The sequence below is a fragment of the Pristiophorus japonicus genome, chromosome 17 (genome assembly GCF_044704955.1).
Source record: "Pristiophorus japonicus isolate sPriJap1 chromosome 17, sPriJap1.hap1, whole genome shotgun sequence".
Lineage (NCBI taxonomy): Eukaryota > Metazoa > Chordata > Chondrichthyes > Pristiophoridae > Pristiophorus > Pristiophorus japonicus.
The window spans coordinates 84474780-84502637 of NC_091993.1; the positions used below are offsets into that span (position 1 = coordinate 84474780).

At 42.3% G+C, this 27858-nt stretch overlaps 1 protein-coding gene across 1 annotated transcript in view; it reads left to right on the plus strand.

Annotated features, from left to right (window-relative positions):
* The window catches only part of ppfia4 (PTPRF interacting protein alpha 4), an 846733-nt gene that overhangs the window by 773547 nt on the left and 45328 nt on the right, over positions 1-27858 (plus strand). The window contains exons 10-15 of the mRNA XM_070858909.1: positions 5549-5680; positions 9620-9682; positions 12955-13046; positions 15758-15899; positions 23845-24071; positions 24402-24642. Of these exons, the coding sequence (XP_070715010.1) occupies positions 5549-5680; positions 9620-9682; positions 12955-13046; positions 15758-15899; positions 23845-24071; positions 24402-24642 (897 nt within the window). The remainder of the gene's footprint in view (positions 1-5548; positions 5681-9619; positions 9683-12954; positions 13047-15757; positions 15900-23844; positions 24072-24401; positions 24643-27858) is intronic.

Below are 27858 nucleotides of genomic sequence, written 5' to 3' on the forward strand. Positions count from 1 at the left end.
CTTGAGGAAATTTGGATTTAAAGTATGACACCTTCTAATGTGTTCATCACTTAGCTGCCTATATATGTCTGTTTTTCATTGCTTGTTTCTACTGTGTTGATTCCACTCTGTGGAATACATATACTGATCCATGAGATATAAAGGTAGGTTTCCTACTTAAAGAGGTACTGTTTAAAAAATCTCATATGGAGATTGATTGGAGCCTCTGAAGACATGAAGATTTTTGAGAGTCTTGTATAATGGTCTGTAGGTAATACTGGGTTCACATGAAACATAAGGAGACATTGGTGAGTTTGAGAGAACAACTTGTAAGGCAGCACAGTCTGTGGAGCAATTTACTGGTCCTTTGTCAAATCTCTACCTTAAGAAAGTGGTGATTGATGGTATCTAGTTATGGAAAGGAAAGAGGGGAGCGAAAATAATATTGACAGGCAGTCAGCAAAAGAGTTGCAGATAGCAGTGCTGCAATGAATCAAACTGATGGAGGCTTGCAAATATTGAACAGCAGAGTAAATAAAGAGAGCAAGAATTTCACTATTATGTAAACTGGAACACTTTGCAGCTTCTGTATGAAAAAGGCAGCTATTTAATAAGGTTATTATTACCTTACGTGGCCATCATTCTGTAAGGCTTGGTCCTGATGGCTTCATCCACATCCATATGTGTTCATACAATTCCCTTCATCTTAAAGTTTTGTGGGGAGAGAACTCGGGGTGAAATTGTGTTAGGGAAATTGATGGGATTGAAGGCCGATAAATTCCCAGAGCTTGATAGTCAACATCCCAGAGTACTTGAGGAAGTGGCCCTAGAAATAGTGATGCATTGGTGATAATTTTCCAACAGTCTATCGACTCTGGATCAGTTCCTATGGACTGGAGGGTTGCTAATGTAACACCGCTTTTTAAAAAAGGAGGGAGAGAGAAAACGGGTAATTATAGACCAGTTAGCCTGATACCAGTAGTGGGGAAAATGGTGGAATCAATCATTAAGGATGAAATAGCAGCACAGTTGGAAAGCAGTGACAGGATCGGACCAAGTCAGCATGGATTTATGAAGGGGAAATCATGCTTGACAAATCTTCTGGAATTTTTTGAGGACGTAACTAGTAGAGTGGACAGGGGAGAACCAGTGGATGTGGTGTATTTGGACTTTCAAAAGGCTTTTGACAAGGTCCCACACAAGAGATTGGTGTGCAAAATCAAAGCACATGGTATTGGGGGTAATGTACTGATGTGGATAGAGAACTGGTTGGCAGGCAGGAAGCAGAGAGTCTGGATTAACGGGTCCTTTTCAAAATGGCAGGCAGTGACTAGTGGAGTGCCGCAGGGCTCAGTGCTGGGACTCCAGCTCTTTACAATATGTATTAATGATTTAGATGATGGAATTGAGTGTAATATCTCCAAGTTTGCAGATGACACTAAACTGGGTGGCAGTGTGAGCTGTGAGGAGGATGCTAAGAGGCTGCAGGGTGATTTGGATAGGTTAGGCAAGTGGACAAATACATGCAGATGCAGTATAATGTGGATAAATGTGAGGTTATCCACTTTGAGGGCAAAAACATGAAGGCAGAATATTATCTGAATGGCGGCAGATTAGGAAAAGGGGAGGTGCAGCGAGACCTAGGTGTCATGGTTCATCAGTCGTTGAAGATTGGCATGCAGGTACAGCAGGCGGCGAAGAAGGCAAATGGTATGTTGGCCTTCACAGCAAGGGGATTTGAGTATAGGAGCAGGGAAGTCTTACTGCAGTTGTACAGGGCCTTGGTGAGGCCTCACCTGGAATATTATGTTCAGTTTTGGTCTCCTAATCTGAGGAAGGACATTCTTGCTATTGAGGGAGTGCAGCGAAGGTTCACCAGACTAATTCCAGGGATGGCTGGACTGTCATATGAGGAGAGACTGGATCAACTGGGCCTTTATTCACTGGAGTTTAGAAGGATGAGAGGGGATCTCATAGAAACGTATAAGATTCTGGCGGGACAGGACAGGTTAGATGCAGGAAGAATGTTCCCGATGTTGGGGAAGTCAGCACCAGGGGACACAGTCTAAGGATAAGGGGTAAGCCATTTAGGACTGAGATGAGGAGAAACTTCTTCACTCAGAGAGTTGTTAACCTGTGGAATTCCCTGCCGCAGAGAGTTGTTGATGCCAGTTCATTGGATATATTCAAGAGGGAGTTGGATATGGCCCTTACGGCTAAGGGGATCAAGGGGTATGGAGAGAAAGCAGGAAAGGGGTACTGAGGGAATGATCAGCCATGATCTTATTGAATGGTGGTGCAGGCTTGAAGTGCCGGATAGCCTACTCCTGCACCTATTTTCTATGTTTCTATGAAAGAGGTGAACACTAAGAAGGAAGTGAAGGAATTTGGGGGAGATTAAAGATATAATATTTATTCTTTAGAAATCTATTGAGGCAGTGACAGTGAGGATATCGTTTTGGAAAAGAGTTCTAGAGTGCAATGGTTGGAGGATTGGTTTTCAATGATGGAAATAATACCCTAAAGTAGGACATTTGTAAGCAAAGGATAGGTGTAAAAGGGTGTTTCTCAGATTGAAAAAAACGAGGTGAGTAGTATTCTATTGGTGTATGTGTTAGGACAACTCCCACTTACTACATATACATAAAAGACCTGGACTTAGGAATTGAAGGGGCAACATAGAAACTTGCTGATGATGCCAAATGGGTGTAACAAATTGTCACGAAGATTGTGAAAGACTGCAGGAGGACAAGGTTGATTAGTAGAATGGGCAGGTGGAAACAGGTTAAGTTTGATGTAGAAACATGTAAAATAATGAAATTTGGATGTCAGAATAGGGAAAAGGAAATCTTATTTTGAGTAGAGGGACAGGTGTGCAGATTTATAGGTCATTAAAAGCAGCAGTGCAAGTAAATAAGGCCATAAAAAAGATCTACGGAATCCTTAGTTTTATATCCAGAGGAGTAGAATGCAAACTGGAGGTAATGCTAAATTTATACAAGACTTTAAGCTGCAGATGGAGTATTGTGAACACTTAGAAGAAGGTTGGAAAAGCAATGGATTCACTCGGATGCTGTCAGAGATGGGAGTCACTGTTCTGAAGCGAGGCTGAGAGGGGATTTTTTTCACGAGAGCTGAGAAAGTTTAGGAGTAATCTAATGAAGGTCTTCAAGCGAATGAAGGGTTAGATAGAGTTACCACTGGTTGGCGAGCTGGTAATGAGAGGGCACAAATTTAAGATGATCACAAAAAGAATTAAAAGCGATGTTAGAAAAATAATTCAGCAGGAAGTTAGGATGTGAAATTCTCTGCCACAGCCATTGTTGAAGCAGAGTCCCTAACTTCCTTTAAAAGGCAATTAGATGTGAAAAAGGAATATTGAATGATATGGAAAGTGAACAGGGAGTCGGATTAGACTAGGTCATGTGGAGAAAAACAGTGGAGCAGACTTGATGAGCTGAACGGCTTATTTATATGCCGTATCTTTATAATTCATGAATTTCTATGATTTAGTGTTGAACCATATTTTTTGCATTGTTTCTCAATCGGGTAGAACAGTATTGTGGATAAAATGAGCTTGTCAAGGGGATAATATTTCGCCACCTTTCTGCTATGACTTTCTAGTTTTCTGGTTGAGAATATACGAACACTTACCATATTGGTTAATACCACAAATATTTGGTTAGCATTACATAAAAAAAAAACTCTCTATTCCATGCGTTTGGTATAAAAGAGCTCAAAATTGTTACGATCACGTTCTGGGTTTCACTCAACTTCAAATAGCATGACACCTCTCCACAGAATGCTGCCTGATCTGCTGAGCATTTTCTGTTTTCATTTTGGATTTCCAGCATCCACTGTGTTTTGCTTCTGACCTTGTTTGCTCAGAAAACTGTTTACGATTGAGTTACCAGACAGCCAGAAGCAATGGGCCATTATTAGTGTTCTTCAAAAATAAACTGTTACAAGTTAGGCTTTCTGGGACCTGGGTGTCATGGTTCATCAGTCCTTGAAAGTTGGCATGCAGGTACAGCAGGCGGTGAAGAAGGCAAATGGTATGTTGTCCTTCATAGCAAGGGGATTTGAGTAAAGGAGCAGGGAAGTCTTACTGCAGTTGTTCAGGGCCTTGGTGAGGCCCCACCTGGAATATTGTGTTCAGTTTTGATCTCCTAACCTGAGGAAGGTCATTCTTGCTATTGAGGGAGTGCAGCAAAAGTTCACCAGATTGATTCCAGGGATGGCAGGACCGATATATGAGGAGAGACTGGAGCAACTGGGCCTTTATACACTGGAGTTTAGAAGGATGAGAGGGGATCTCATAGAAACATATATAATTCTGATGGGACTGGACAGGTTAGATGCAGGAAGAATGTTCCCGATGTTGGGAAAGTTCAGAACCAGGGGATACAGTCTTAGGATAAGGGGCAGGCTATTTAGGACTGAGATGAGGAGAAACTTCTTCACTCAGAGAGTTGTTAACCTGTGGAATTCCCTGCCGCAGAGAGTTATTGATGCCAGTTCATTGGATATATTCAAGAAGGAGTTGGATATGGCCCTTACGGCTAAAGGGATCAAGGGGTATGGAGAGAAAGCAGGAAAGCGGTACTGAAAGAACGATCAGCCATGATCTTATTGAATGGTGGTGCAGGCTCGAATGGCCGAATGGCCCACTCCTGCACCTATTTTCTATGTTTCTATGTTTCTCCAAAGCTCATTTTGAGAGTAAACTATTACATTTATAATTTTTCAAAAGTGAAATTAGCCATAGGTGCTTTCCACTTCAAAAAAAAATCAACTTTGGATAAACTCCATGCTCCACAGACTGATTTACTCATCTGGGCCGTGAGGGCTATTTGCAAGTGTACTTACTTCACAGACTCTTGAACGGCTTGACACCACCTCTGTGATGTAATCGTGTCAATCTTCAGTGTATAGGCTTCGGATCCAACTATTAAAAGTCTGTTTTCATACTGGGCAACCCAAATGTTTTAAACTTGCTCCCACATCCAAAATGGAAGGAGGCAGCCAAGGAGAAGACCAAAGGATAAATGTTTAACAGCTACGATGGGTTAATAATATAGAATAGGTTACATTAACGAGAAAGAAGTAAAATTCAAGTGCAAGGAAAAGCAGAGCAAATGAGAGCGAATAGAGTAAATATGGGTGACAGGATGAGCAGAATTCATTTTAAATTTTATTAAAATAGTAGTTGTTCCTACTCTAAGGTTAAGATTGCAGTCATAAATATACCCCTGACTTTGCAATAGCTATTATTATTATTATAGTGTTTGCATCAAATGTACAGCAGCGTAGTGGTTATGGTATTGGACTAACAACCCAGAGATGGTGGGGTCAGTTCCCACCATGGTAAATTGTGAAATTGGATTCAATAGATCTGGTCATTTGTGGGCTGGCACCAGAGATAAATGACCGAGAAAGTTGCCAGTTGTATAAACCCAATTGGTTCTCTGAGGAGAGATCTGACTGGTTGGCTTAATGAAAAGTAAGTGTACTTTCTGGGGTGTTTTTTTTAACACATCATTAACTGAGCTTCCGTTCATGACTGCAGGCTCGCCAACGAGAAAAGATGAACGAAGAGCACAACAAACGTCTGTCGGACACCGTAGATCGACTGCTGTCAGAATCAAACGAAAGGCTCCAGCTCCACCTGAAGGAACGAATGGCTGCTCTTGAAGAGAAAGTACGTGGAGATGGTGCTCTGTGTGCCTAGAGCTGGGTGTCTGGTGAACAAAGCATTGTTCTAATATCCAGGTCTGAAATGGATCATGTGATCAACAAGAAGGCCTGCATTTTTAAAATTGCTCCATGCATTAAGTTGAACACCAACTTTGTCATAAATATAAAGCAAACACCAGAAAAAACCCCACCACTTTGTACTTTTATCATCTCTTGCATTGATCTCAGTGCACAGAGCAATTTTTATCTACGTGAAAGGAGAAGTGATTCATTTTGGGGAGATGTCAGTTTGAAAGCCTGGGACTTGCACAAATAATTCTATTTTGGCACTGGAAACAAATGTAGGCAAAAGAAATGACATGAATTAGTGCCAATTGTGCAAAGATTTGGCATTAAACATTGTATGTTGTATAATGACTGACAGAATAATTGATTGATGATGAGTCTGCTATATGTGTGTGAATTCTGAGCCCTGCTCCCCCAGCTCTATACAGTTTGCAAACCACATTTGATGTGGTCATGGGTTGCACTAGACAATTCTGGCAATGTGGGATTATAGATATAAGTAATAACATTTAGATTGACCCAAGGTGTCATTTGCAGCAGCAGGAACACAATCTATACCATGTGAAGCCAGGACCTGTGCTTTAAAGGTTTGTAATAAAAGCTTAGATAGCTTATTTGACAGGCATCTGCTGTCATCATTAAGCCAGAAACATTCTTCATCATTTGTTTGAACAGATGACTTCCAGTTCCCGCAGTAGTAGTGACACATGGCATCTAGTGGTATATTACGATACTGCAAGTTCATGTAGGTTCCTAGATCACAATACACATTTTAATATTAACAATCTGAGTTTGATGACAGAAAATTGCTCCAGAAGCAATCAGAACTGTTTAATTTTCTGGTAATTATTTACTTTGGATGGCATCTGTTTTAGTTAATAAAGCCCATCTGCTTCAAGCCTTTTATCGTCTCTTGAACACTCTTGTTGATGTGTGTAATCTGGTTCCAATTTTCGGATTACAAAGTAGAACAAGTATTATTGATTCAGTATAGATCAATGGTGAGACCTGTTCTGGAGTATGATGTGCAATTTTGATCACCTTACCTTGAGTTCAGAGAAGAGGGAAAAGACGAGTAATTAAAGAGAGAGAGATGAAACAGCCTTTCAAAATAATAAAAGGTAAAACAGGGTTGAAGTGAGCAAGCTATTTATGCAATGAGCATAGATCGGATGAGGAAACACATGCTTGATATTCGTAGGCCCTGAGCGAGATTAGGAAAAATAAATTCTCTTCAGGATAGCAGACATGTGGAACAGGCTCTGAGCTAAGGTCTATTGATTCAAGGTCAATTAACAGCTTTAACATGGGAGCTGGATTGATAACTGCTGAGAAGGGGGATTGAAGGTTATCAAGATATTGATAGCACTGCTTGTTTTAAAGTAGGGAATCAACAGGTGGTGTGGGCTATCTTGGGCTCAAAATGCTGAATGCTTCCTGTCCCAGGTTTTACCAACTTGTATTGAAAATTAAAATTTATCTGCCATTCTATGGCCCATGTGCTTCATTGATCCAGGTTTCTCAGAATGTTGCTCACCTTCCTTGTCACCTCGTCATAGAGTTGGTCTTATTAGCATACTTAATATTAAAAGAGGTACTGTCATCCAAATAATTTATGAATAATGAACTGAACTCAAATAGTCATTCCCTTCCCTGCTTAGCTGTTCATTTTTCCTATTAAACACTGCCTTCTGTTTCCTTTTTATCAAGCCAGCTCACAAAATCCAACTGGCTAATTTTCTGTTAATTCTATTGGTTTATCATCATTTAATACTCACGTGGAACTTTATCAAAAGCCTTTTGAAAAGTCAAGCAAATGATATCCTCTCATTTAGTTGCCTCCCTAAAGAATTACAAAAAATAAACACTATTGGCTACTGGTGTGCCTAATGTTATAAATGAGGCAGTTCCATGAAATACAGAAGCAAATCCAAATAGTAAGCCTATATTATAGCACCAGGCATCAATGTAAACAAGGTATATATAGACAACCCAAATTGATTTCATTAATGATTCTTGATCATCTCTCAATTCAGACTTGTAGAGGAGTGTTCCCCATTTTGACAGTTAACAAAATGTGCAAGCTCCAAAAGACATTCAGTACTCAAAAGGGTTAATCATTGCCATTTCATTTCTGTGATGTGTGCCAGTGGCAAAACACTTGCTTTGTTTTTTTATTGCATACCCTCCCCTGATATTTGTCTCCTCATCTCACTTCCCCGCCTCTCCCCTCCCCTCCCCTTTCCCCACCTTGGTTCCATTAACCTTATCCTCTAACCCTACCTAACCTAAATAAAATTGCCTTGACTATCCATGTGCAATGTCATGGGAGATCGGCATAGTTGATTAACAAAAAGAAAGTGAAATGTAAGAATGAAGTGCAATTGCTTGGCAACAATATGTTCTTCATATTGTCTTGTCAAATTTAGTATTGTCTGGATGACTAAAAGACTCAACCTATCCTTCAATCATCTAGGCTGTTCCTCTAGTATGACAGGTCAGTGCACAGACATACACAATACAACGGGCCTTTAATATAGAAAAACATCCCAAGGGGCTTCACAGAAGCGTAACCAGACAAAAATCTACACAGAACCAAAGAAGGAGATATTAGGATGGGTGACTAAAAGCTTGGTCAAAGAGGTGAGTTTTAAGGAGGATCTTAATGGGGGAAAGAGGTGGAAAGATGTGGGTGGGAATTTCAGAGCTTATGGTCTGGACAGCTGATGAAACGGCTGCCAATGGTGGGACAAAGAGATTTTAGAATGCACAGGAGGCCAGAGTTGGTGGAACACACAGTTCTCAGAGGGTTGTAGGGCTGGAGAAGGTTACAGAGATAGGGAAGGGCGAGGCCATGAAGGTATTTGAACACGGGTATGAGAATTTTACATTTGAGGTGTTGAGGGACCTGGTGCTAATGTATGTCAGAGAGCAAGGGGTGAGGCATAGGTTATGGGTAGAAGTTTTGGATGTGCTGGGATTTATGGAGGGTGATGGATGGGAGGCTGGCATTGGAGAGCATTGGAATAGTCGAGTGTAGAAGTGGCAAAAGGTATGGATGAGGGTTTCTGCAGCAGATGGGCTGAGGCAAGGGCAGAGATGGATGACGTTACGGAGGCAGGGGATCTTTATGAAGTAGAGGATATGGGGTCAGCAAATTGATTTGGATCAAATAGGATGCCAAGGTTGGGAAGAGTCTGGTTCAGCCCAAGACTGTGACCGGCGATGGGAATGGAATTGATGGCGAGGGTAAGGAGTTTGCAGCAGGGGCTGAAGAAGATGGCTTCAGTGTTCCCAACATTTAACTTCAGGAAATTGCAGCTCATCCAGGACTAGATGTCGGACAAGCAGTTTCTTAAACCGCTGTTGACTCTCATGGACAAGGTGAGCTCAGAGAGGGGATGGGAGAGATAAAAGCAATTAGATAGCATCATGGGTTTGGGGCTAGGGCAGAGGAGAGCCTTGGGGAAGGTGGCAGAGGCAGCTGAGTGGATGATAATCTTAATGACAAAGATCATGAGCCTCTCACATTTGTTGTTGGAGGTGTCGGTGGATTATCTTTGGTTTCCAGAATCATCCTGGAGTATTAAGCATAATTCTCTTTCACTAAGGTTAAAACTTAGAACAATTGTGATTCAAATATATGCATACATGTTTCTATTAATTTTAGTGTACTGATAACACTCCACGATACTCCAGGGTACAGTGCTATTTACAAGATGTGTTTGGACAGAGGAGGCTTTTTGGTCTGTTTGATTTCATCCTAGCAGAATATTAATTCTCCAGTTAAATATGCAGTACAAATAGTCTAAAATAACTGTGTTGATAGCAAACCGCCATCTCTTAAAATCTTTTCTCTTTTTTCCCCCCCTCCTAGAATACATTAATACAAGAAGTGGAAAATACAAGAAAACAACTTGAGGAATATCATCAGGACAAGGTAGAGGTGTCAGTGTCTCTTTGGGCAGTAGTGACATGCCGAAGCTTGCCTCTTGTTTTCAATATATTTTATCCCTTGTTTGCTTTATTGAGGTAGAGTTCTAGTATTAACAAGATGACACACCAGGTGGAATAAAAAGATAGTATCAGTAATGGTGACCATGAAACTACCGGATTGTCGTAAAAACCTATCTGGTTCACTAACGTCCTTTAGGGAAGGAAATCGGCCTATATGTGACTCCAGACCCACAGCAATGTGGTTGACTCAACTGCTCTCTGAAATGGTCTGGCAAGCCTCTCGAGGGTAATTAGGGATGGGCAATAAATGCTGGTCTTGCCAGCGATGCCCACATCCCATGAACGAAGAAAAACAAAACGTGCACCTGTGGAAGCTTGGAGCTCCACCTTGTGTGGTAGTTTTATTCCCTCCCTTTGGCGACCACCAATGTGGCCATACAAACACTGACCATCCCACCAATATGGCCACACAAACACTGACCATCCCACCAATATGGCCACACAAACACTGACCAAGACATTCTCTGGATATTGGGTCTGTAGTCAGAATCATAAAGTTAACAACATAATCATAGGGCATAAAAACAGAAAATGCTGGAAATCTCAGCGGGTCAGGCAGCATCTGTGGAGAGAGAAACAGAGTTAATGTTTCGGATCGATGACCCTTCATCAGAACTGGCAATAGTTCAAAATGTAACAGATTTTTAAGGAGATGCTGGGGCCCTGAAAGGGGAGGGGTAGAAAGAACAACAGGGAAGGTCTGTGAGAGGGTGGAAGGCAGAAGAGATTTGAGAGACAAAAGGGATGATGGGTCAAATTGAGACGGTAATAGCACAAGTTAGGAAACAAAAGATGAGTCTAGATAGGGTGTGAATGGGGGAATACTTGCCAGCTGTCTTTCAAATTTCTTCTGCCTTCCACCCTATCACAGACCTTCCCTTTTGTTCTTTCCGCCCCTCCCCATTTCAGAGTCCCAGCACTTCCTTAAGAATCTGTTACATTTTGAACTATTGCCAGGACTGACGAAGAATCGTTGACCTGAAACATTAACTCGGTTTCTCTCCACAGATGCTGCCTGACCCGCTGAGATTTCCAGCATTTTCTGTTTTTATTTCAGATTCCAGCATCCGCAATATTTTGCTTTTGTAATCATAGGGCAACTGTGCCTGCCCAATGTCAGTGTAAACCGGGTGAATGCACAACAATAAGCAGCTCCTGGAACTGGTTTAACAGTATCAATTCAGCACTACTCTCATAAGCTCTTTAGAAACCGATTGGGGTTGTTTGCTGTACATTTCATTGTAAAATAATTTGCCTTAGAATTCAATTGGATAGGATGAAATAATGTGATTTTTTTTTAGACATGTGTAGTTTTTGTTTTACAAGCTGTTAAAACTCTTGTTTTAAATGTTTGCATTGTCTCCAATATTAAATCAGCATTGAAATACATGGACTGGGTCTCAAAACCCATTAACTTTTATTCTGCTGACATAGAAAGTGCATGCTAGCAGCGTAGAGGTGCTTTTGATTTTTAGTTACAGATTAGTTTGTAATTGCATATTGACTGCACTGAGAAAACGTTTCGGGTCAATGACCCTTCGTCAGACCTGGCAGTAGTTCAAAATGTAACAGATTCTGAAGGAAGTGCTGGGACCCTGAAATGGGGAGGGGCGGAAAGAACAACAGGGAAGGTCTGTGATTGGGTAGAAGGCAAAAGGGATTTGAAAGACAGTTGGCAAGTATTCCTCCATTCACAATACCATCCCCTTTTTGCTGACCCCGATAACACAATTCAGGCAAATTCTGGAAAAATGAATCTTGGCAGAATCAAGCTTAGATGCATGATTACTTGGTAAGAAGTCATTTTAAGGAAAATCGTCCCATGTTTGCATGTGGTTTAGTTTTGCCATGCTGTCTCGTTCTGGCATGTACCAAGTGATCAATGAATCTCATGAATCTGTGGGGATTGTCATGAAAGAAATGTTGCGAAAGTCACACAATGTACATTTTTCTATATTCCTGTGCATATCCATGCACTCTGATGTTTAACCCTGACTTCAAATCTCCTGATGTTCAAGCTGGCAATGCATTATGTGAGCCCCATGTTACAAATTGCATGTGGCCGCCATTTCTCATCCTTATTTTCAATTCCCGCCATGGCCTCACCCCTCCCTATCTCTGTAATCTCCAGCGCCCTGGATCTCCCTGCCTAAACCTTTCCGTCTCTCTACCTCTTTCCTCCTCAAGACACTCCTTAAAACCTACCTCTTTGACCAGGGTTTTGGTCACCAGCGCTAATTTCTACTTATGCGGCTCGGTGTCAATTTTTTAAATCTCCTAATACTCCTGTGAAGTGCCTTGGGATGTTTCACTATGTTAAAGGTGCTAATTAAATGCAAGTTGTTGTTGTCATAGTGCCTCTATTTTTCACCTCCCCATTTTCAGTGATCAATGTGACCACATTTCTATAATCCCTATTTTAATTTTCAGCATTTTCCAGTAGCAGCATGTTCATGTCCATATGTTGCATCTGTTAGCAACTGTCCATTGAAAGCTGCTTCTCATAGACCAATACCATCTGCATCATTACAGCTAATGTTGCCTAATTTCCCTGCTTTCCCTGCAGAATAGTTCAGCTATCACAAGGCATCTGAAGCTGAGTGGTTTCAACAAAAATCATGTTGTTTAGTTGATTGCTAACTGTTATATGAATGTTAACCCACTGAGATGGAACTGGGCACCAAGGATTAAATTGGCGCCTGCATTTTCATAAGAGCAACTGCACTGACGTCAGGAATCACTGCTCTGCCCTGAACATTGGGCCTGAAATATGTCTGATTTCCAGGGTAACTCAGTTGTTTCTCCTTGTGGGCAGGGGGCTTTTATTTTTACACACAACTCCTCCTTTACATGATTAACAGTGGGAGCATAAGAAAGATATTCGTCACTCGCATTTGTGTTGTTTTCATTTTTTCACAAAGTTCAGCCGTGAGCTGTCCCAGAAATCTAATCACCTTTTACAGGTCCACCTTGATCATAGAAACTCTGTGATTTTATTAAAATGATCGGAGGTATTAAGAAGTTTGTTGATCGGAAAGAAGATTGTGTCTGTCTTTGCGGCACGGGGGGAGGGGGCAGGGGGTCTTTGGTTGCAGTGTCTCAGTAAATACTTGCCTCGGTGTGTGCTGTTTTTTTTCTTTTCTTTGCAAGCTTCCTAGCAGTAATATCTAATGTGCATGTGTCTATTTTACATAGGAGAGATTGGCAAATGAAATAGGGAAGTTGAGGACAGAAGTGGAGCAGCTGAAATTAAGGACTGGAGCGTTCGCGGAAAGTGTACATCCACGGTAATTAGATGAGTTCAATCCTGATCTTGAAAAGGTCATGTTGCTGTTGGTTCAGTTAGTTCCGTTTAAGACTAAGTGGGACATTCCAGCGCGAGAAAACTTGCTCATCAATTTCTATTGGCAGAAGTTCCCATGTCCATTGCTAGTACCTATGCAGTGATCTACATTATAGCTAGCAGTGAATTACTTTCAAGTTTCTTTTAGTGACCAGTAGAGACCAGTTCATTGCATTAAAAAAAAGCAAGCTCGAACCTTATTGGACACCTGGTACAGAGGATTAAAAAGAAATCCACAAGATTGTCTTTCATCATTAAGAAGCAATGCAGCAACAGAAAACAAGTCTTTAAGATGAGGGACTGCTTCCTCTTCACAGGGTTAGGGTACGGTACGGTACAAATGAATGGTGAAAATTAGCACATTCATGGGATAAACTCATTGTGCGTGAGAAATGTTTCTGAACAAAAAAAAATTGAAAAGAGCTGAATTTCATATTTCTACATTTGATAAAAAGAACTGCCATTTATTGCGCCTTTCACGACTTCAGGATGTCCCAAAGCACTTTACAGCCATTTAAGTGCTTTTGAAGTGTGGTCACTGTTGTAATGTAGGAACTGTGTCTAAGCAAGCACTCCCAGGCAAGGTACTGTATAAGCTACACATAAGGTGATGCCTCCTTTTATATGGCTCCAGCAAACTCTTCTCCATCCCACCTCAGACAAATGACCCCTGTGCAAGCTCCACACAGAACAGTCGTGCAGAAACTGCAGTCTCTCCACTGCAAGAGCAAGGTAGCCTGGTGGTTATAATATTGGACTGGCAATCTTGAGTTCAAAACCCACCGTGGCATATTGTAAAATTGAATTCAATAAATCTGGTAAATAGTAGGCTGGTACCAGAAATATGACCATGAAAGCTGCCTGATGTTCGTAAACTGCAATATCCAATCGGATCACACCATTTTCCAGGAGCCACTCTTACCCAGTCTGGCCTGCATGTGACTCCAGTCCTGTACTACATGGTTGCCTCTTAAAACCCGCAGGTCAACTAGGGTTGGGCAATAAATACTACTTTGTCAGTGTTGCATTCAGGTTTTAGAAACATAGAAACATAGAAACATAGAAACATAGAAAATAGGTGCAGGAGTAGGCCATTCGGCCCTTCTAACCTGCACCGCCATTCAATGAGTTCATGGCTGAACATTCAACTTCAGTACCCCATTCCTGCTTTCTCGCCATACCCCTTGATCCCCCTAGTAGTAAGGACCTCATCTAACTCCTTTTTGAATATATTTAGTGAATTGGCCTCAACAACTTTCTGTGGTAGAGAATTCCACAGGTTCACCACTCTCTGGGTGAAGAAGTTCCTCCGCATCTCGGTCCTAAATGGCTTACCCCTTATCCTTAGACTGTGACCTCTGGTTCTGGACTTCCCCAACATTAGTTACTGATCATGTGCTTCTCAAGCTTCACTGATACTTATGGTGTCAGAACTGCTTTTTTGAATTACTTCTTTTAACTCACTACCATCAAATGTATAAAAAAAAACTGCAGTGCCTTTACCACTACTGCTTAATGCATTGAACCATGGATACCCCGGATCTCTATATGGTTCAAGTGCATCTTCCATACTTGAATACACACGCGATGCAGCTACAGAAATGTTGCATCGAGTATACAGCACAGAAACAGGCCATTCAGCCCAACAGGTCTGTGCCGGTGTTTATCCTTCACCCGAACCTCCTCCCACTCACCCTGTCAACAGTTCCTTCTATTCCTTTCTCCCTCATGTACTTATCTAGCTTCCCCTTAAATGGATCTATGCTATTTGCCTCAACCACTCCATGAGGTAGCAAGTTCCACATTCTCACCACTCTGAGTAAAGAAGTTTCTCCTGCATTCCGTATTGGATTTATTAGTGACTGTCTTATATTTATGGCCTGTGGTTTTGGACTCCCTCACAAATGGAAACATCTTCTCTATCTGAAAAAGTATTTCTCTCTTCATTTATAATACCACATTTCCCAGAATTGTGGATATAAAATTAGGTAGTGCTTGTGTTGAAATTTCATGCTGCGAATTAACATTCACTGAAAATTAGGTGAAGGCTTGCAGGATTTGGTTTTATTGGGACCCATTAACAGTTGTCAGTGGAAGAGGATTGTCAGTGCTAAGTTGAGGAAATTACATTGGCCCCATCGAAACATTTCATAGCCTACTTTTTATGGTGCCCCCTCAACCAACTGGTAGGGTATACTAATCTGAGCCTCGGATTCATTGACCACCATGACCACTCCATGATTGCAGAAATGAGGTGTAGCAGAGTGCATCAAACACCGACCACGCCAGCAGAATGGCCAGATTTGAGCTCATTCTCTTCCATTCTATTTTGGAGGTTCAAATGGTCCAATTGATAGTCCCCAGCACTTCTGCTCAAGACATGACAGCAGAAGTTAGAATGGTCTTTGGGGGAGGGCAGAGTACAAGAAGTTCTGAGCACATCAGAAAGAGTAGGATACTCCCTCTAACATCCTTATTTCTGAATCAATGAAATACAACGGTTTGAAGTTAGATGATTTGAGAAAGAGACTTCCAGGTGGGACAGTTGTGTTCATGTCTGACATGAAAACGCGTTCTTGGAAATGTGTTTGCAGAAGTAGAAACAAATATGATACAACTTTAATTTAAAAATAGTAATTGAGCACTTTCTTGTAGATCTCACTTGGGCAGCGCAACAGATCTGATGTACCCGCTCAGTTCTGTGGTCGAGACACCATCTGAACACTACGGGACACCAACAGTGCTGCGGCGAGGTCAGAAAGGACGCTTCACCTCTCTGCTGGATGAACCTACTAAGGTACGGAGGTGGCTTGCTTTGAGCAATGATTGCACAGATTGATAGAACTTTAACTCATTTTTTTTTTCATTTACATTTTTCTGCCCATCTTTTTATTTAAGGAGTCAGTGTTTCTGTTTATAGAGTTCTCAGGCTGAGCCAGTTGCTAGGATTCCAGAAATGACTTGGTCTGAAAAAGCCGCTGCAGTGCTGGCATCTTGGCTATCATGGCAAGTGTGTGCTGCAGCAGCTGCTATACCTGCTGTGGTGAGCTTTGTTTTAACCATTAAAACGAGGATAAAATTGATTAACGGACACCATGAAAAACAATGGGCTGCACAGTAGCATCAGTATGTTGCTGATTGCATTGCTGAGCTCTCTTATACAAACAGGGTAAAATCCTTGCATGTCTGCAGAGTGATCGCAAAATAAGGCAAAAGTAAGTGAAGTAGGGTAAAGGGAGGGGTTGCCATAGTTTAGGATGCTGAAGTGATGGTGCAGCTAAACATACCATGATAATTGGAGACTCGATAGTAAGATATACAGAAAGTGACTTGTACAGAGAAAATAAGGTTACATGTTTGTGGATTGAGAATTTGGAATTTAGAAACAAGGGCTGGTGAGTTAATTTGGGGTGAGGGAGATGGTGAAATTACATGTAGGGAAAAATTATATCCAGTCTCGAGGTCTGAAGAACTAAATAAAAAAGAAATATTAAGGTGCAGGGTGCAAAAGGAGTTCTTCCCTGTGTTTTCTGGGACAAATAAAAAAAATGAGCAGAATAGCTGATGTCAATGGGTGGCTGTTCCATGGTGCATAAAAAAGGAGTTCCTGTCATCCATAACCGCGGAACCTACGTAGGTATGTTAATCTGCACTTAACAAGCTGGGAACTCAGACAATAAGTAGCAGAGGATGCGTGGAATGCCAGATAAGTCCTTTAAGGGTAAAGTTGGTTAGAAATACTATAGAGAATCAGGAAACAGAAAGTTCATTAAATTAAATCCTCATCGCAATTTTCACAGTTGAAAGTTGTACAGATATTCTGGATCCATTTATGTGTCTTTGAGCTTTCTAACTTATGGAGACATATGTGTTATGAAGAATCTCAAGGAATTAAATGTCTCTAGAGAAGCAAGATCAGGTGAAATACCTGGGAAATCTCAAATATATGAATGAGGTGACAAGCAAGGCCCTGGTTATTTCAAAGCGTTCCATGAATGCATTTGAAATGAATCTGAAATCACCAACTGGTGATTTCAGATAGGAAATTTGATATTCAGCAAAGGAGTAAATTTGGAGCTATAGTCGAGTTAGTTTAACTGGAAAGATGTAAATAAAGCAGCAAATAGAATGTTACCAGTGTTCTTCCAAAAATGTACCTTCCCCCTCTCACTCCTCCTCCACGCCACTTTCCCCCCAGTTAAAGTAAATGCTTTTAAACAGTTCAAAATACAAGTTTTCTGAACAGAAAGAACTGAATATACAATATTTGCTATGTCCCCCAATCCTAGAGAGAGGCATCTCACACTTTATATTCTCTTGTCATTGAACTTACCCGTGAAATGCTGTAGAATTCTAAGGGCTAGACTTTCAGCACATAATCGCCCATTTAGCGCCCAAACAAGTGCTGAGATTCAGTTTATCGCCCTTATTTGATGATAAATGGAAACTAACGCCTGATTATCGCCCATTTATTGCCGGCGCAACTTTCGGCAAACAGAAATGAGCTGAATCGCCCAGCCTATTTTTTTAAAATGATGTCATCACTTGTGCAAGGCCCAGAATACTGTTTATAATGGAAACTAGCGCCCAGATTATCGCTGAGCGCTACTTTAGGCATTTCGCCCATATTGCACCCAAATGATCACTCGCCCAAAAAGACGCTCAAGAAAAGCTGCAATCACCTGACCTTAACACAGCAGTTTGGGAGAAGTTTAATAAAAGGCTGCTTGAAGTGCTTGGGATCATTGAAGCAATTAGTGAGTGATTTTAAGGGCGTTTTTGAATCTTGCCAATCATCTAATCACTGTATTTGTTGAGGACAATTTAAGAAGACAGATTAGGGCATTTATAGTGATGGGGCCTGTAATTTCTCAACCAGTATTGATGACTACTCACATACTACAGAATAGGGATGGGAGAAGGTTCATTGAAGAGCATTATGTGCCCAATCAAAAAGGTGGCAGATTGCTGAGGAGGAGGAGATGTTACACCTAATGCATTTACAGGGATAAGCAATCATACCTGGACTTGTCTGTTAACACGTGCGTTAGAAGGCTGCAATTCCGAAAGGAGGTCATCAGTGAGATATGCCAGCTAATTAAGGGAGATCTGCAGCCTACTAGCACCATCAGAACCGCACTGCCCGTTGAGGTTAAGGTTACTGCGGCACTTTCCTTCTATGCATCGGGCTCCTTTCAGGCCTCAGCTGGTGACGTTTGCTGCATCTCTCAGCACGCCACATATTGCTGCATTCGACAGGTGACTGAGGCCCTTTACGCACGCAGGATGGGCTTTATAAACTTCCCTATGACCAGGGAGGCACAGAGTGAGAGGGCTTTGGGGTTCTCGAGAATAGCAAACTTCCCCAAGGTGCAAGGAGCAATAGACTGTACGCACATCGCCCTGCGAGCACCTTTACAGGATGCAGAGGTGTTTCGGAACCGAAAGGGATTCCTCTCCCTGAATGTGCAGCTCATTGTTGACCACAAGCAAATAATCAATGCAGTAAATGCAAATTTTCCAGGGAGCATCCATGATGTGCACATCTTGTGTGAGAGCACTGTCTCGAACCTGTTTAAGAGTCAGCCACAAGATCACGGTCGGATGCTGGGCGATAATGGATATGGCCTTGCCAGCTGGCTCATGACCCCCCTGCGTAAACCCTAGACAGAAGTGGAGAAGCGCTACAATAAAAGCCATATAGCCACATGCAGTATCGTCAAAGACAATTGAAGTTCTGAAGCAGTGCTTCAGATGCCTGGACCATTCAGGAGGCAACTTACAATACCACCCTGAGCAGGTGGCTGAGTTCATTGTGGTGTGCTGCATGTTGCATAACCTAGAGAGGCAGAAGAGGAGGAGGAGGAGGACCTCGGGGAGGACAATCAGACTGGCGATTAACCCATACCCCCCCCACATCACTGGAAAAACCCCATGGTAGTTACACAGCTACAAAACTGTTGCATCAGCAACTCATAAATGAATGCTTTGCGTGAAGTTACGTTGGTGACAGTTACAGTTGCGTTACGTTTCATCCTCGTCTGGCCAGGCCTGGCCATTGTTTGCAACCCTTGCATTGATATTTAACTGTACGTTATTAAAAGACACTGCACAACAATTGTAAAGTTCAGTAAAAATGTTTAATACTTTAACAAGTGACGTTAAACATTTTTTCAACAAACTCGAACACCCATCTCCCCCCCACCCCACCCCAACAATCACTAACATTTTTCCAACAACAATCATTTTTAATTAACGATAACACCCTCCCACAACCCCCAACATTCAACAAATTTTTAAATACAAAATTAGCCTCCCCCCCCACCCCCGCTATCTGCGGCCACACGTCCCTTCTCAACCTTTATCCCTCTTCATCTGAACCCCCCTCCGTCCCTTTCCCACTTAAGTCCCTTGTAACAGGGCTAAGTCGTCTTGCAGTAGAGCACCTTGAGGGCTGCTGCTGTGGGGGCGGGGTGGGTGGTGGGTTGTGACGTTGGCAGATGAACTTCAGGGGGCCGAGGAGAAGACATTTCCGAAGAAACTTCTGAGTCAGAAGGAACTGGTTCCTCCTGACTCGCATCTGTCGAGGCTGATAGTGGTACGGCACCTTGGGGTGCAGTGCCGTATCCCGAAACTATCGCCTGCCGCATGGCATCGACAGATTTGGCCGTTCGCCGCATTGCCACAACCATCTGCCCCATGTTCTCCAACATTCGAGAAAATAGCACGGCAATGTTGCCGGTCAACCCACCAATTGCTTGGAGGAGCTCTCAATCTATGTCGACGCTCGCCCTCGACAGTGACACCATGTTCTCGTTCACATCTGCCTGTCTTAGCGCGTGCCTACCTTGCCGACCAAACCTCTGCGGAGTTGGCGTGGGCACTGGACGACTCGGAGTGCCCTGCTGCAATCCGCTTGGCCCCGCTACTTCATCCGCTGAGGATGATTTGGCTGCAGGTACTACTTCAACCAGCGCATCATCCTCCTTGGTAGTATCATCTTCATCTGTGGTGAGCATGACCTGCAGCAATGAGGGTGATGCTCCAGTGGCCTCCTGTTGCACCTGGGGAGCTGGAAAACAGAATTGAGGTTAGTAGAAGAGAAGGGGAGGCATGAGAATGCTTGCGCTCCACAGGCATATGTACGAGGAGCAACACTAATGTGAACGAGAGACATTACATATAAGTAACATGAGAGTACAGAAGCTGGATCCATAACATTACATCATTCATATATTATAATCAGATGGCTTTAAATTACTTTAAATTACCACTGGTTTACATATTAATCACGTGGTGCAAGAACGGGATCTGCACCACCATGGGTGGCAGAACGTGCCTACTAGGGCAGAGGCTCGCTCCTCCAGATCAGTCAAGGCATGAAGGTCAGCAGACCCTCCTCTGGTCCACCTCTGCTCGGCTTGATTCTTAGATAACTTCCTCTGCAAACATGACAAGAGCATGGAATAAGCTAATTGCTTCGATACTATTACGGAAACAAGCACATATTGTAATCCACAATTAGTCATTCCACATGCTATTCATCATCCACCAACTTAACCAAAAAGGAGATGGTGCCCAAGTTAAAGAGTTGCTCACAGCACACAAGCAGCGATATAATTTAATAATTCTCCTAAATTAAAGTGGTAGAAATGCCGAGTGTTTGCAGTCTGTGTGTTTCCAGTCATTCTTTTGGCCCCAATTTTCGATCAAAGCGTTTAAATAATAATGAAGACTGTCGATTAAGATGTATATCAGGAAGATTAGAGTTAAAAGGTGCAGGTTCCGATCTCAGTCCAAATCTTAACAGGGAAGCTACCCAAGATTACCCAGTTTAATTACAATCTGGCAGATTTACATTCTAATTAATGAGTCATTACAATTATAAATTTAATATTTTAATACTTACGCTTGCAGATGCAACAAGACTTGCGGCATTGGTCTGGCTCTCGTATATCATGGGCCGCCGATGAGACTACCTCGGCAATATCAGCCCATGTTTTCCTGCATGTTCTTGCGGTGGGGGGGGGTTTTCCATGCCCACCCCGGGTTAATTGGACCCACCGAGTCTCCACGTCGTGGACCAAGGCTCGGTCGCCTCTTCGGAGAACGGTCTCTCCCTCCTGCTCCCACCAACCTCCCCAACACACACTCTCTCCCAACTCTTCATGCTCCATTTTCATGTTATCCAAAGCTCCACAATAAGCACCCTTCCCTCAGAAATCCTCTCTCTCCCTTTTGCGTTCTGAACATTTGCAGATGACACCTGACCTCCCGAAGCGCAGGAGAGTTCTTTGCCTAAAAAAAAACGCGCATGCGCAGAACATCCGTTGCTGTGGACGCTAGCCTTGCATGACTGAACACATCGCTATCGCCCATTTCACATCGCTAAGGCTATCGCCCAAATTAAAAAGATGAAATTAGTGCTTTTTAAAATGGGCGATATTCCGGCGATCCTGAAAAATAAAAAATCCACAAAGGCCGGAAATATCACCTGTTTTTGGGGCTTCAGAAATGTGTCAATTTCACATATAACAAATTACTTTTGAAATGCAGTTGCTCATATAAGCAAATGTGGTATAATTTAGCTTGCAGCAAGATAGTACAACAAACAGCAATAAAATGAACAATCCGATGAATTGTTTTGAGTTCAGTTGGTTGAAAGAATAATGTTGGCCAGGAATTTGAGAGAACTGCTGTTATGTAGATAGTGCTATGGAATCTTTAACATCTTCCTGAACCACGTGAACAGGCAGAGGGGCCCTTGGTTTAACATCTCATCTGAAAAATGGCATCTCCAACAATGTAGCACTCCCTTGGTATGGGACTGGAGTATCAGCTTAGATTGGGGTGCATAGATCTTGGTGTTAATTCAGCATCCCAATTTCAGGCAGTGGGTCAAGGACTTTCATTGTCACTTTTTCAAAAGTCTGGCTAGATCCAGTTGGTGAGAATGGAGAATGTAATAAAGGGGTGATTCTGCACAAATGAGGAAGTATGAACTTAGTGTGCGTTGGCTTGTACAGACTGGTGTGATATACCTGAACTGAGGGCAATATTCAGATGAAAGATATTCTTTAAACTCCTGTATACAAATAAATTAGTGACCATTATCTATTGCACGTATATTTAATACGATTTGCATAAGAAAATGACACACATTCCTCAAATGTCATTTCATTTTATAATGGAATTTAATTTTAATAAACCTTTGTCTTGAAATAATTGTCTTAAATAAAATGGTGAAAATAAGATTATTGTTTTAAACTGTCTCATCTTTGATATATATCTTTTACCTCTTTTATATCCCTGCTTTTCAATAGACTTCAATAAATGTGAGTTTTTGCTAATCTTATATTTTGTGCTGAATATATATGCCTTTTGTTGTAATAGGTTTGGGATTGCCTCAACACCCTTCCTATAGTGTGCATCCCAAAACTGTACACTGTACTCCAATTGTGGTCTTACTAGATTTGCCATCACATCTCTAATTTTATATTCTATGGGACCAAAATTGTCCTCCGCCCCAAATGGGGCGCACTTACCGTTTTGTAAGTATTCTGTCCGCCCCAATGCATGGGGCGGAGAATCCGGCGAAATTCAGGACTTAATTTTTTTTCCGGAAGTGGGTTGGTGTTCCTGGGCGGGTGCGGGGCAGAAGTACCATTCTGTCGGCTCGGCCGCCGCTCCAAGTCATCAGCACCCGCTGATGACGTCAGCGCGCCACATTGCGCTGACATGTCGTAACGTCCCTCCCCTTCAATTAAAGGGGAGGGCCGCTGCGAGCTCTGCACCCACTGGGCCACCAGGGAGGGTTTCGGCCGGGCCAGCGGCCTGGTACCCAGGAGGGCCGACAATTAAAATAAAATGGCGGCCGCAGGAGTGCGCCCTCCTGTTTAAGGGCAGACGCACCACTCAGTCATAAGAAGCTTCCCGTCAGGGAAAGCTGTCGGGGGCACTGAGCGGCGGCCAATCCGCTTCCGCGGGGCATTTTCCCACACAGGGTGGAAAGGGGGTTGCCGCTGGTTGCTAAGGGGATGGTGAGTGCCCGACGGGGCGGGAAGATGGCTGGGACAATCCCGTACACTGCTGCAAAAATAATGGAGGACAATTTTCAAAATGTCGGCCCCTCTGCGCCGACCAAGCAGTGAGTCCTTACCTCTTAGAGGCGGCCATGGCTCTTATAGAAAGGGGCAATTTCGACCCCAATATCTCTTGCCATATAACTCAATATTCCATTAGCTTTTTTTATAGCCTTGCCCACTTGAGATGCTGCTTTTAGTGTTTTGTGAACCAAAACCCCCAAATCCCTGTGTTCTTCCACACCACCCAATCATCCTCCATTTAAAGTACAAGTATTACTATTTTTAACCAAACTATGCCACCTTGCATTTACTGACATTGAATTTCATCTGACACTTTTTGCCTATTTTACTATCTTATCATCAACCCCTTGAAGGTTTTGTTGAACCTCAGAATCATGCCTCCCATTTTCATATTATCTGCAAATTTGAACACCACTAGCCCTATATTTCCCCCTGACATCATGCCCAAAACAAGGACCTTATATGGTGGGGTATTGTGGGCATAAATGGAAATCTTGGGGCTTCATAGAACAGGATAGACGTGTTGATTTTAACACAAATCTAAATTCCAACTGCGTAGCCCAGATGCATAATAATTGCAGATATACACCAAGTGGTGACACTCGATGATTGACCTCTATATTTATGCCTATCCAGATTCAAACCCTAAACGAGCAGGACTGGGAGTGCGCTCAGAAAGCAAATGTTCTGGCCAGTGTGACGCACGCCTTTGAAAGTGACACAGAAATGTCTGACATTGATGACGAGGATGGGGAGACAATGTTTAGTTCGGCAGACCTGCTTTCACCCAGCGGACACTCAGACGCTCAGACTCTAGCCATGATGCTACAGGAACAGCTTGATGCCATCAACAAAGAAATCAGGCAAGGCGGATACTGAGCATGGAAACTTCTCAAAGTTGTTGTGGGATGGCTTGGTGCTATAACAACAAGATACTTGCTTCATGAAGTGATGATTTACTCTGCGTCATAAACGCGTCTTTCGATTTGCTTTATGAGCTAGTTTATCTATTATGACTTTTGCCATATACATAATGTTATTGCAGTAATATAATAGGATCCTAGTTGCATGAATTTGTATTTTAACTGGAATTTAAGGTTCAGTTTATTATTGAGAGGTTTTGTAAATAACTATAATATTTAAATAATCATTGACTTTGTAAGACTAACTTGATCAAGTCTTTTTCATGCCAGGATGATCCAAGAGGAGAAGGAGTCCACTGAACAACGAGCTGAGGAGATTGAGTGCCGTGTGGGAAGTGGAAGTATGGATGGGCTAAATTTAACCCGTATTCGAACGGGGACCTCCATTCCAACTTCCCTCACCGCCCTATCTCTCGCCAGTTCTTCTCCACCTGTTAGCGGGCGCTCCACACCCAAACTTACTCCACGCAGCTCGTCCCATGACCTGGACCGTATGGGCATCATGACACTGGTGAGTGCTATACTGAAAGAGAAAGAGAGAATTGAGTTTCAAGGACAGGTGCAGGAACAAACAAGTCGGCTCTAAAACGATACCGAACTGGGTGAATATGGTATAGGTGCCTGCAAGGGTCAAGTCTGTACTTTCAAGTATTTTTGCTATATGCAAGCCACTCCAGTGTGAAATCATGTAGATGGAAGAACAAAGGAGTAAATGTCATTCTAGTTTCTATTATAGCAATTAATCTTAAATTAGAAAAATTGCTGCATCTTATTTACCATCTTGCAATCATAACAGGAAGTTATAAGATTGTGATGATGTTCAGATTTTCATTTTCATAAGCACCTAATATCTAAATATTTCAAACAGTATATTTTGGTAGGTCAAGTAATTGTTAAGGGTGTTGAGTGTACACTGACATTAAGGTAAGCATTCTTTTGCATCCCATGTTTATTTAATGCTCCACATCAATCTCTGTATCTGGTTGCTGTGCACTGCTCACCACAGCAGAGACGCTGATATTGGAGAGCAGAACTGCACACCATACTCCATGTTGGTGATGGAGGAGCCAATATTTATTTGACCAGCACTTCAGGTACTGCATTTCTGAGTGTCTACCAGTTTGCCATTAGCCACTTGTATTGATATGTTCAACGTTTTTATTTAAATAGCGCTGAGTAACTGCAAGGACAATAGCTTTGAGGCATTACCGAGGCTAGCAATTATGAAGAAGTTGAACTATCACCGGTAAAACTTCATTTTCCGGAATACATCAGCCTCAACTTTCCCATCATTAGACTTTCTAACATGTCCAAGTCCATTTCTTTGCTGTTGTAATTAACACTCGCCGTTTCAACAAAATTATAAAAGTATTTCCATCCTAATAAAACACAAAAGTTAGAAGTAATTTGTGACTAATGATTTGAAATCAAGAACTCAGCAAGCAGTTTTCAAATAGACCTGTTGTACATGCAGATATCAAATGTCCTTGCCTTTCTTATCTAATGTTTTATGTGGTAGAGTTAAAAGTTGAATGCTTAGCATAAGTGCTGACTTGACTGAAAAATTGAGGGAGCAGCACTAATAGATGGGGCAACTTTGCAGATTGAAAAAAATCTGAATTGACTGAAAACTGATTCTCCGAGTAGTCTCACTCTCCCCAATATTACCTCTGCCCTGCTGGCAGTGACCCCTCAGATTGGGGGTACATTGCACAGCGTCCCTCAAGTCAGTGCCTATAGTGCTCAGTCTGCGCTGACATACTTGTGTGATTTGAATCCCTTACCTCATTGATTATCTTTCTCTCCTTTTTCCTGCGACCGACGCTCAGCCTAGCGACTTAAGGAAACACCGACGGAAGGTAATTAGAGCTGATAGGCATGCTTGTTGGCAGTGGTATTTTTAAAATACATCTTCCCACATGATTTATTTCCTTCTCCTTTTTCTGTATTCATCTCCTGGTGACTCATGCTGGGGTGCAATCTTGCAGGCAGAGGCAACCATTTAGTACCTTACCCAAGTGGCCATTCTTCATGCCTGAGCTTAAGGCAATGAAAGGTATTTGACTATGGAAGCCTGATCCTGTCCTCAACCAACACCGTAAATTCCAAGGGTCAATGGCTAGCAACTGGGATTGAGAACATGCCCAATTTTTCTCAGGCTGGGGATCCTCAGTGCCCCATGGCCTCACTGGCTGAGATTAGTTAACCTGGGTCAGACCCGGGATCGTACTTGGGATTTTGCTGATCTGGATGGCTCAGTCCCAAACCATATAATGCCTGTGTCTGCTTTATGTTACTTAGGATTGTTTTCTCTCTGTATTTCTGGTCTCTTTATTTTTGTCCTTTTCTTTAACCTTCCTTTCTCCATGGCATGCACCATTTGTTCTTTATTCACAAGGACAAGCCTTTGTCAGTGCCCCTCTGTACCGAGCCACAGGAGGCTCAAGAGAGCAGCATTCAATGGCATCATTGTTGAATTGATGGGAGGCAAGGATTGTCAGGCTGTGGCAAGACGCTTCCTTTTTTTGCTTTTTTTCCCCTTTTGTTCCCCAAATCATTTCTATTTTACTTTGGTGTTTGCAGGTTGGTGTCAAGTTGAGGGGGAACGATCACTGGACACAGTTTTTCGGAATATCAGACTGACAGGGTGGTTGAAGGAGAGGTCAGGGCTTGGCTGGTGTGCCCAGTAATCGTGCCCTCACTGTCTTGCATAGTTTGGGACTGAGCTGCCCTCACTAACCAGGCCATTCTACACCTTAGTCTTTCCTGCTATTTCTCACTCTGTCTCGTCACTTTGAGTCCTTATATGCGATGAAAAAATAGAATGAAAAGAAAAGTGTTTCTGTGATTCTTTGTGTTATTGTGCCCTTGTCCTCTAATAAAACCGATGCCTGGCCACCTGAGCTTCTCCCTTAGTCTTGCCATAGATCTAGAGGCAATGGGTCTGACGAGAGGCCGACGCCTGTAGGGAACCTCCTTCACTTTTTTCCACTGTATCCACTGTTGATATATATTAGTTATTTTGAATAGTTGGAATCTTGTGTTCCAATCTTGATCTAATAATAAATACACATGTTTTGAACAAACTCAATTAAAATCCCATCGAAATGTGCACTTTTTCCTTTTGTGCACACAGCCAACTTGACTTGGAACTTCTTGCACTTGAAACCTATCCTTAATCAGTAGGCTTCACTGACCTCGAAATCACGTTAATATTACAGTTACTGGTTCTGTTGAAACAATATGAATTTGTTTGATTTTATACTGAATGACACCACACAAACATGGCTACTTAAGAAAATAGTTTCTCACCACAGTAGAAAATAGTCTATGTGGGATAGGTGTCATGAAATCTGCTGTTAGTTGCAGCTTGTTGTTGAGGCCAGTTCGTTAGATATATTCAAAAGGGAGTTAGATGTGGCCCTTACGGCTAAAGGGATCAAAGGGTATGGAGAGAAAGCAGGAATGGGGTACTGAAGTTGCATGATCAGCCATGATCATATTGAATGGTGGTGCAGGCTCGAAGGGCCGAATGGCCTGCTCCTGCACCTATTTTCTATGTTTCTTCATGCAGCCATTTGTGATCGATAAATGTGTGGATATGAACTATACATTGGTGAGAATATTCATCTGGCTGTATAAAAATTGCAGGCATCATGTTAACAACTAGTCCAGCATATACTTCTGATGCAGTTGCATCCAAAATATTTAACCAGTTTTTTCTCTT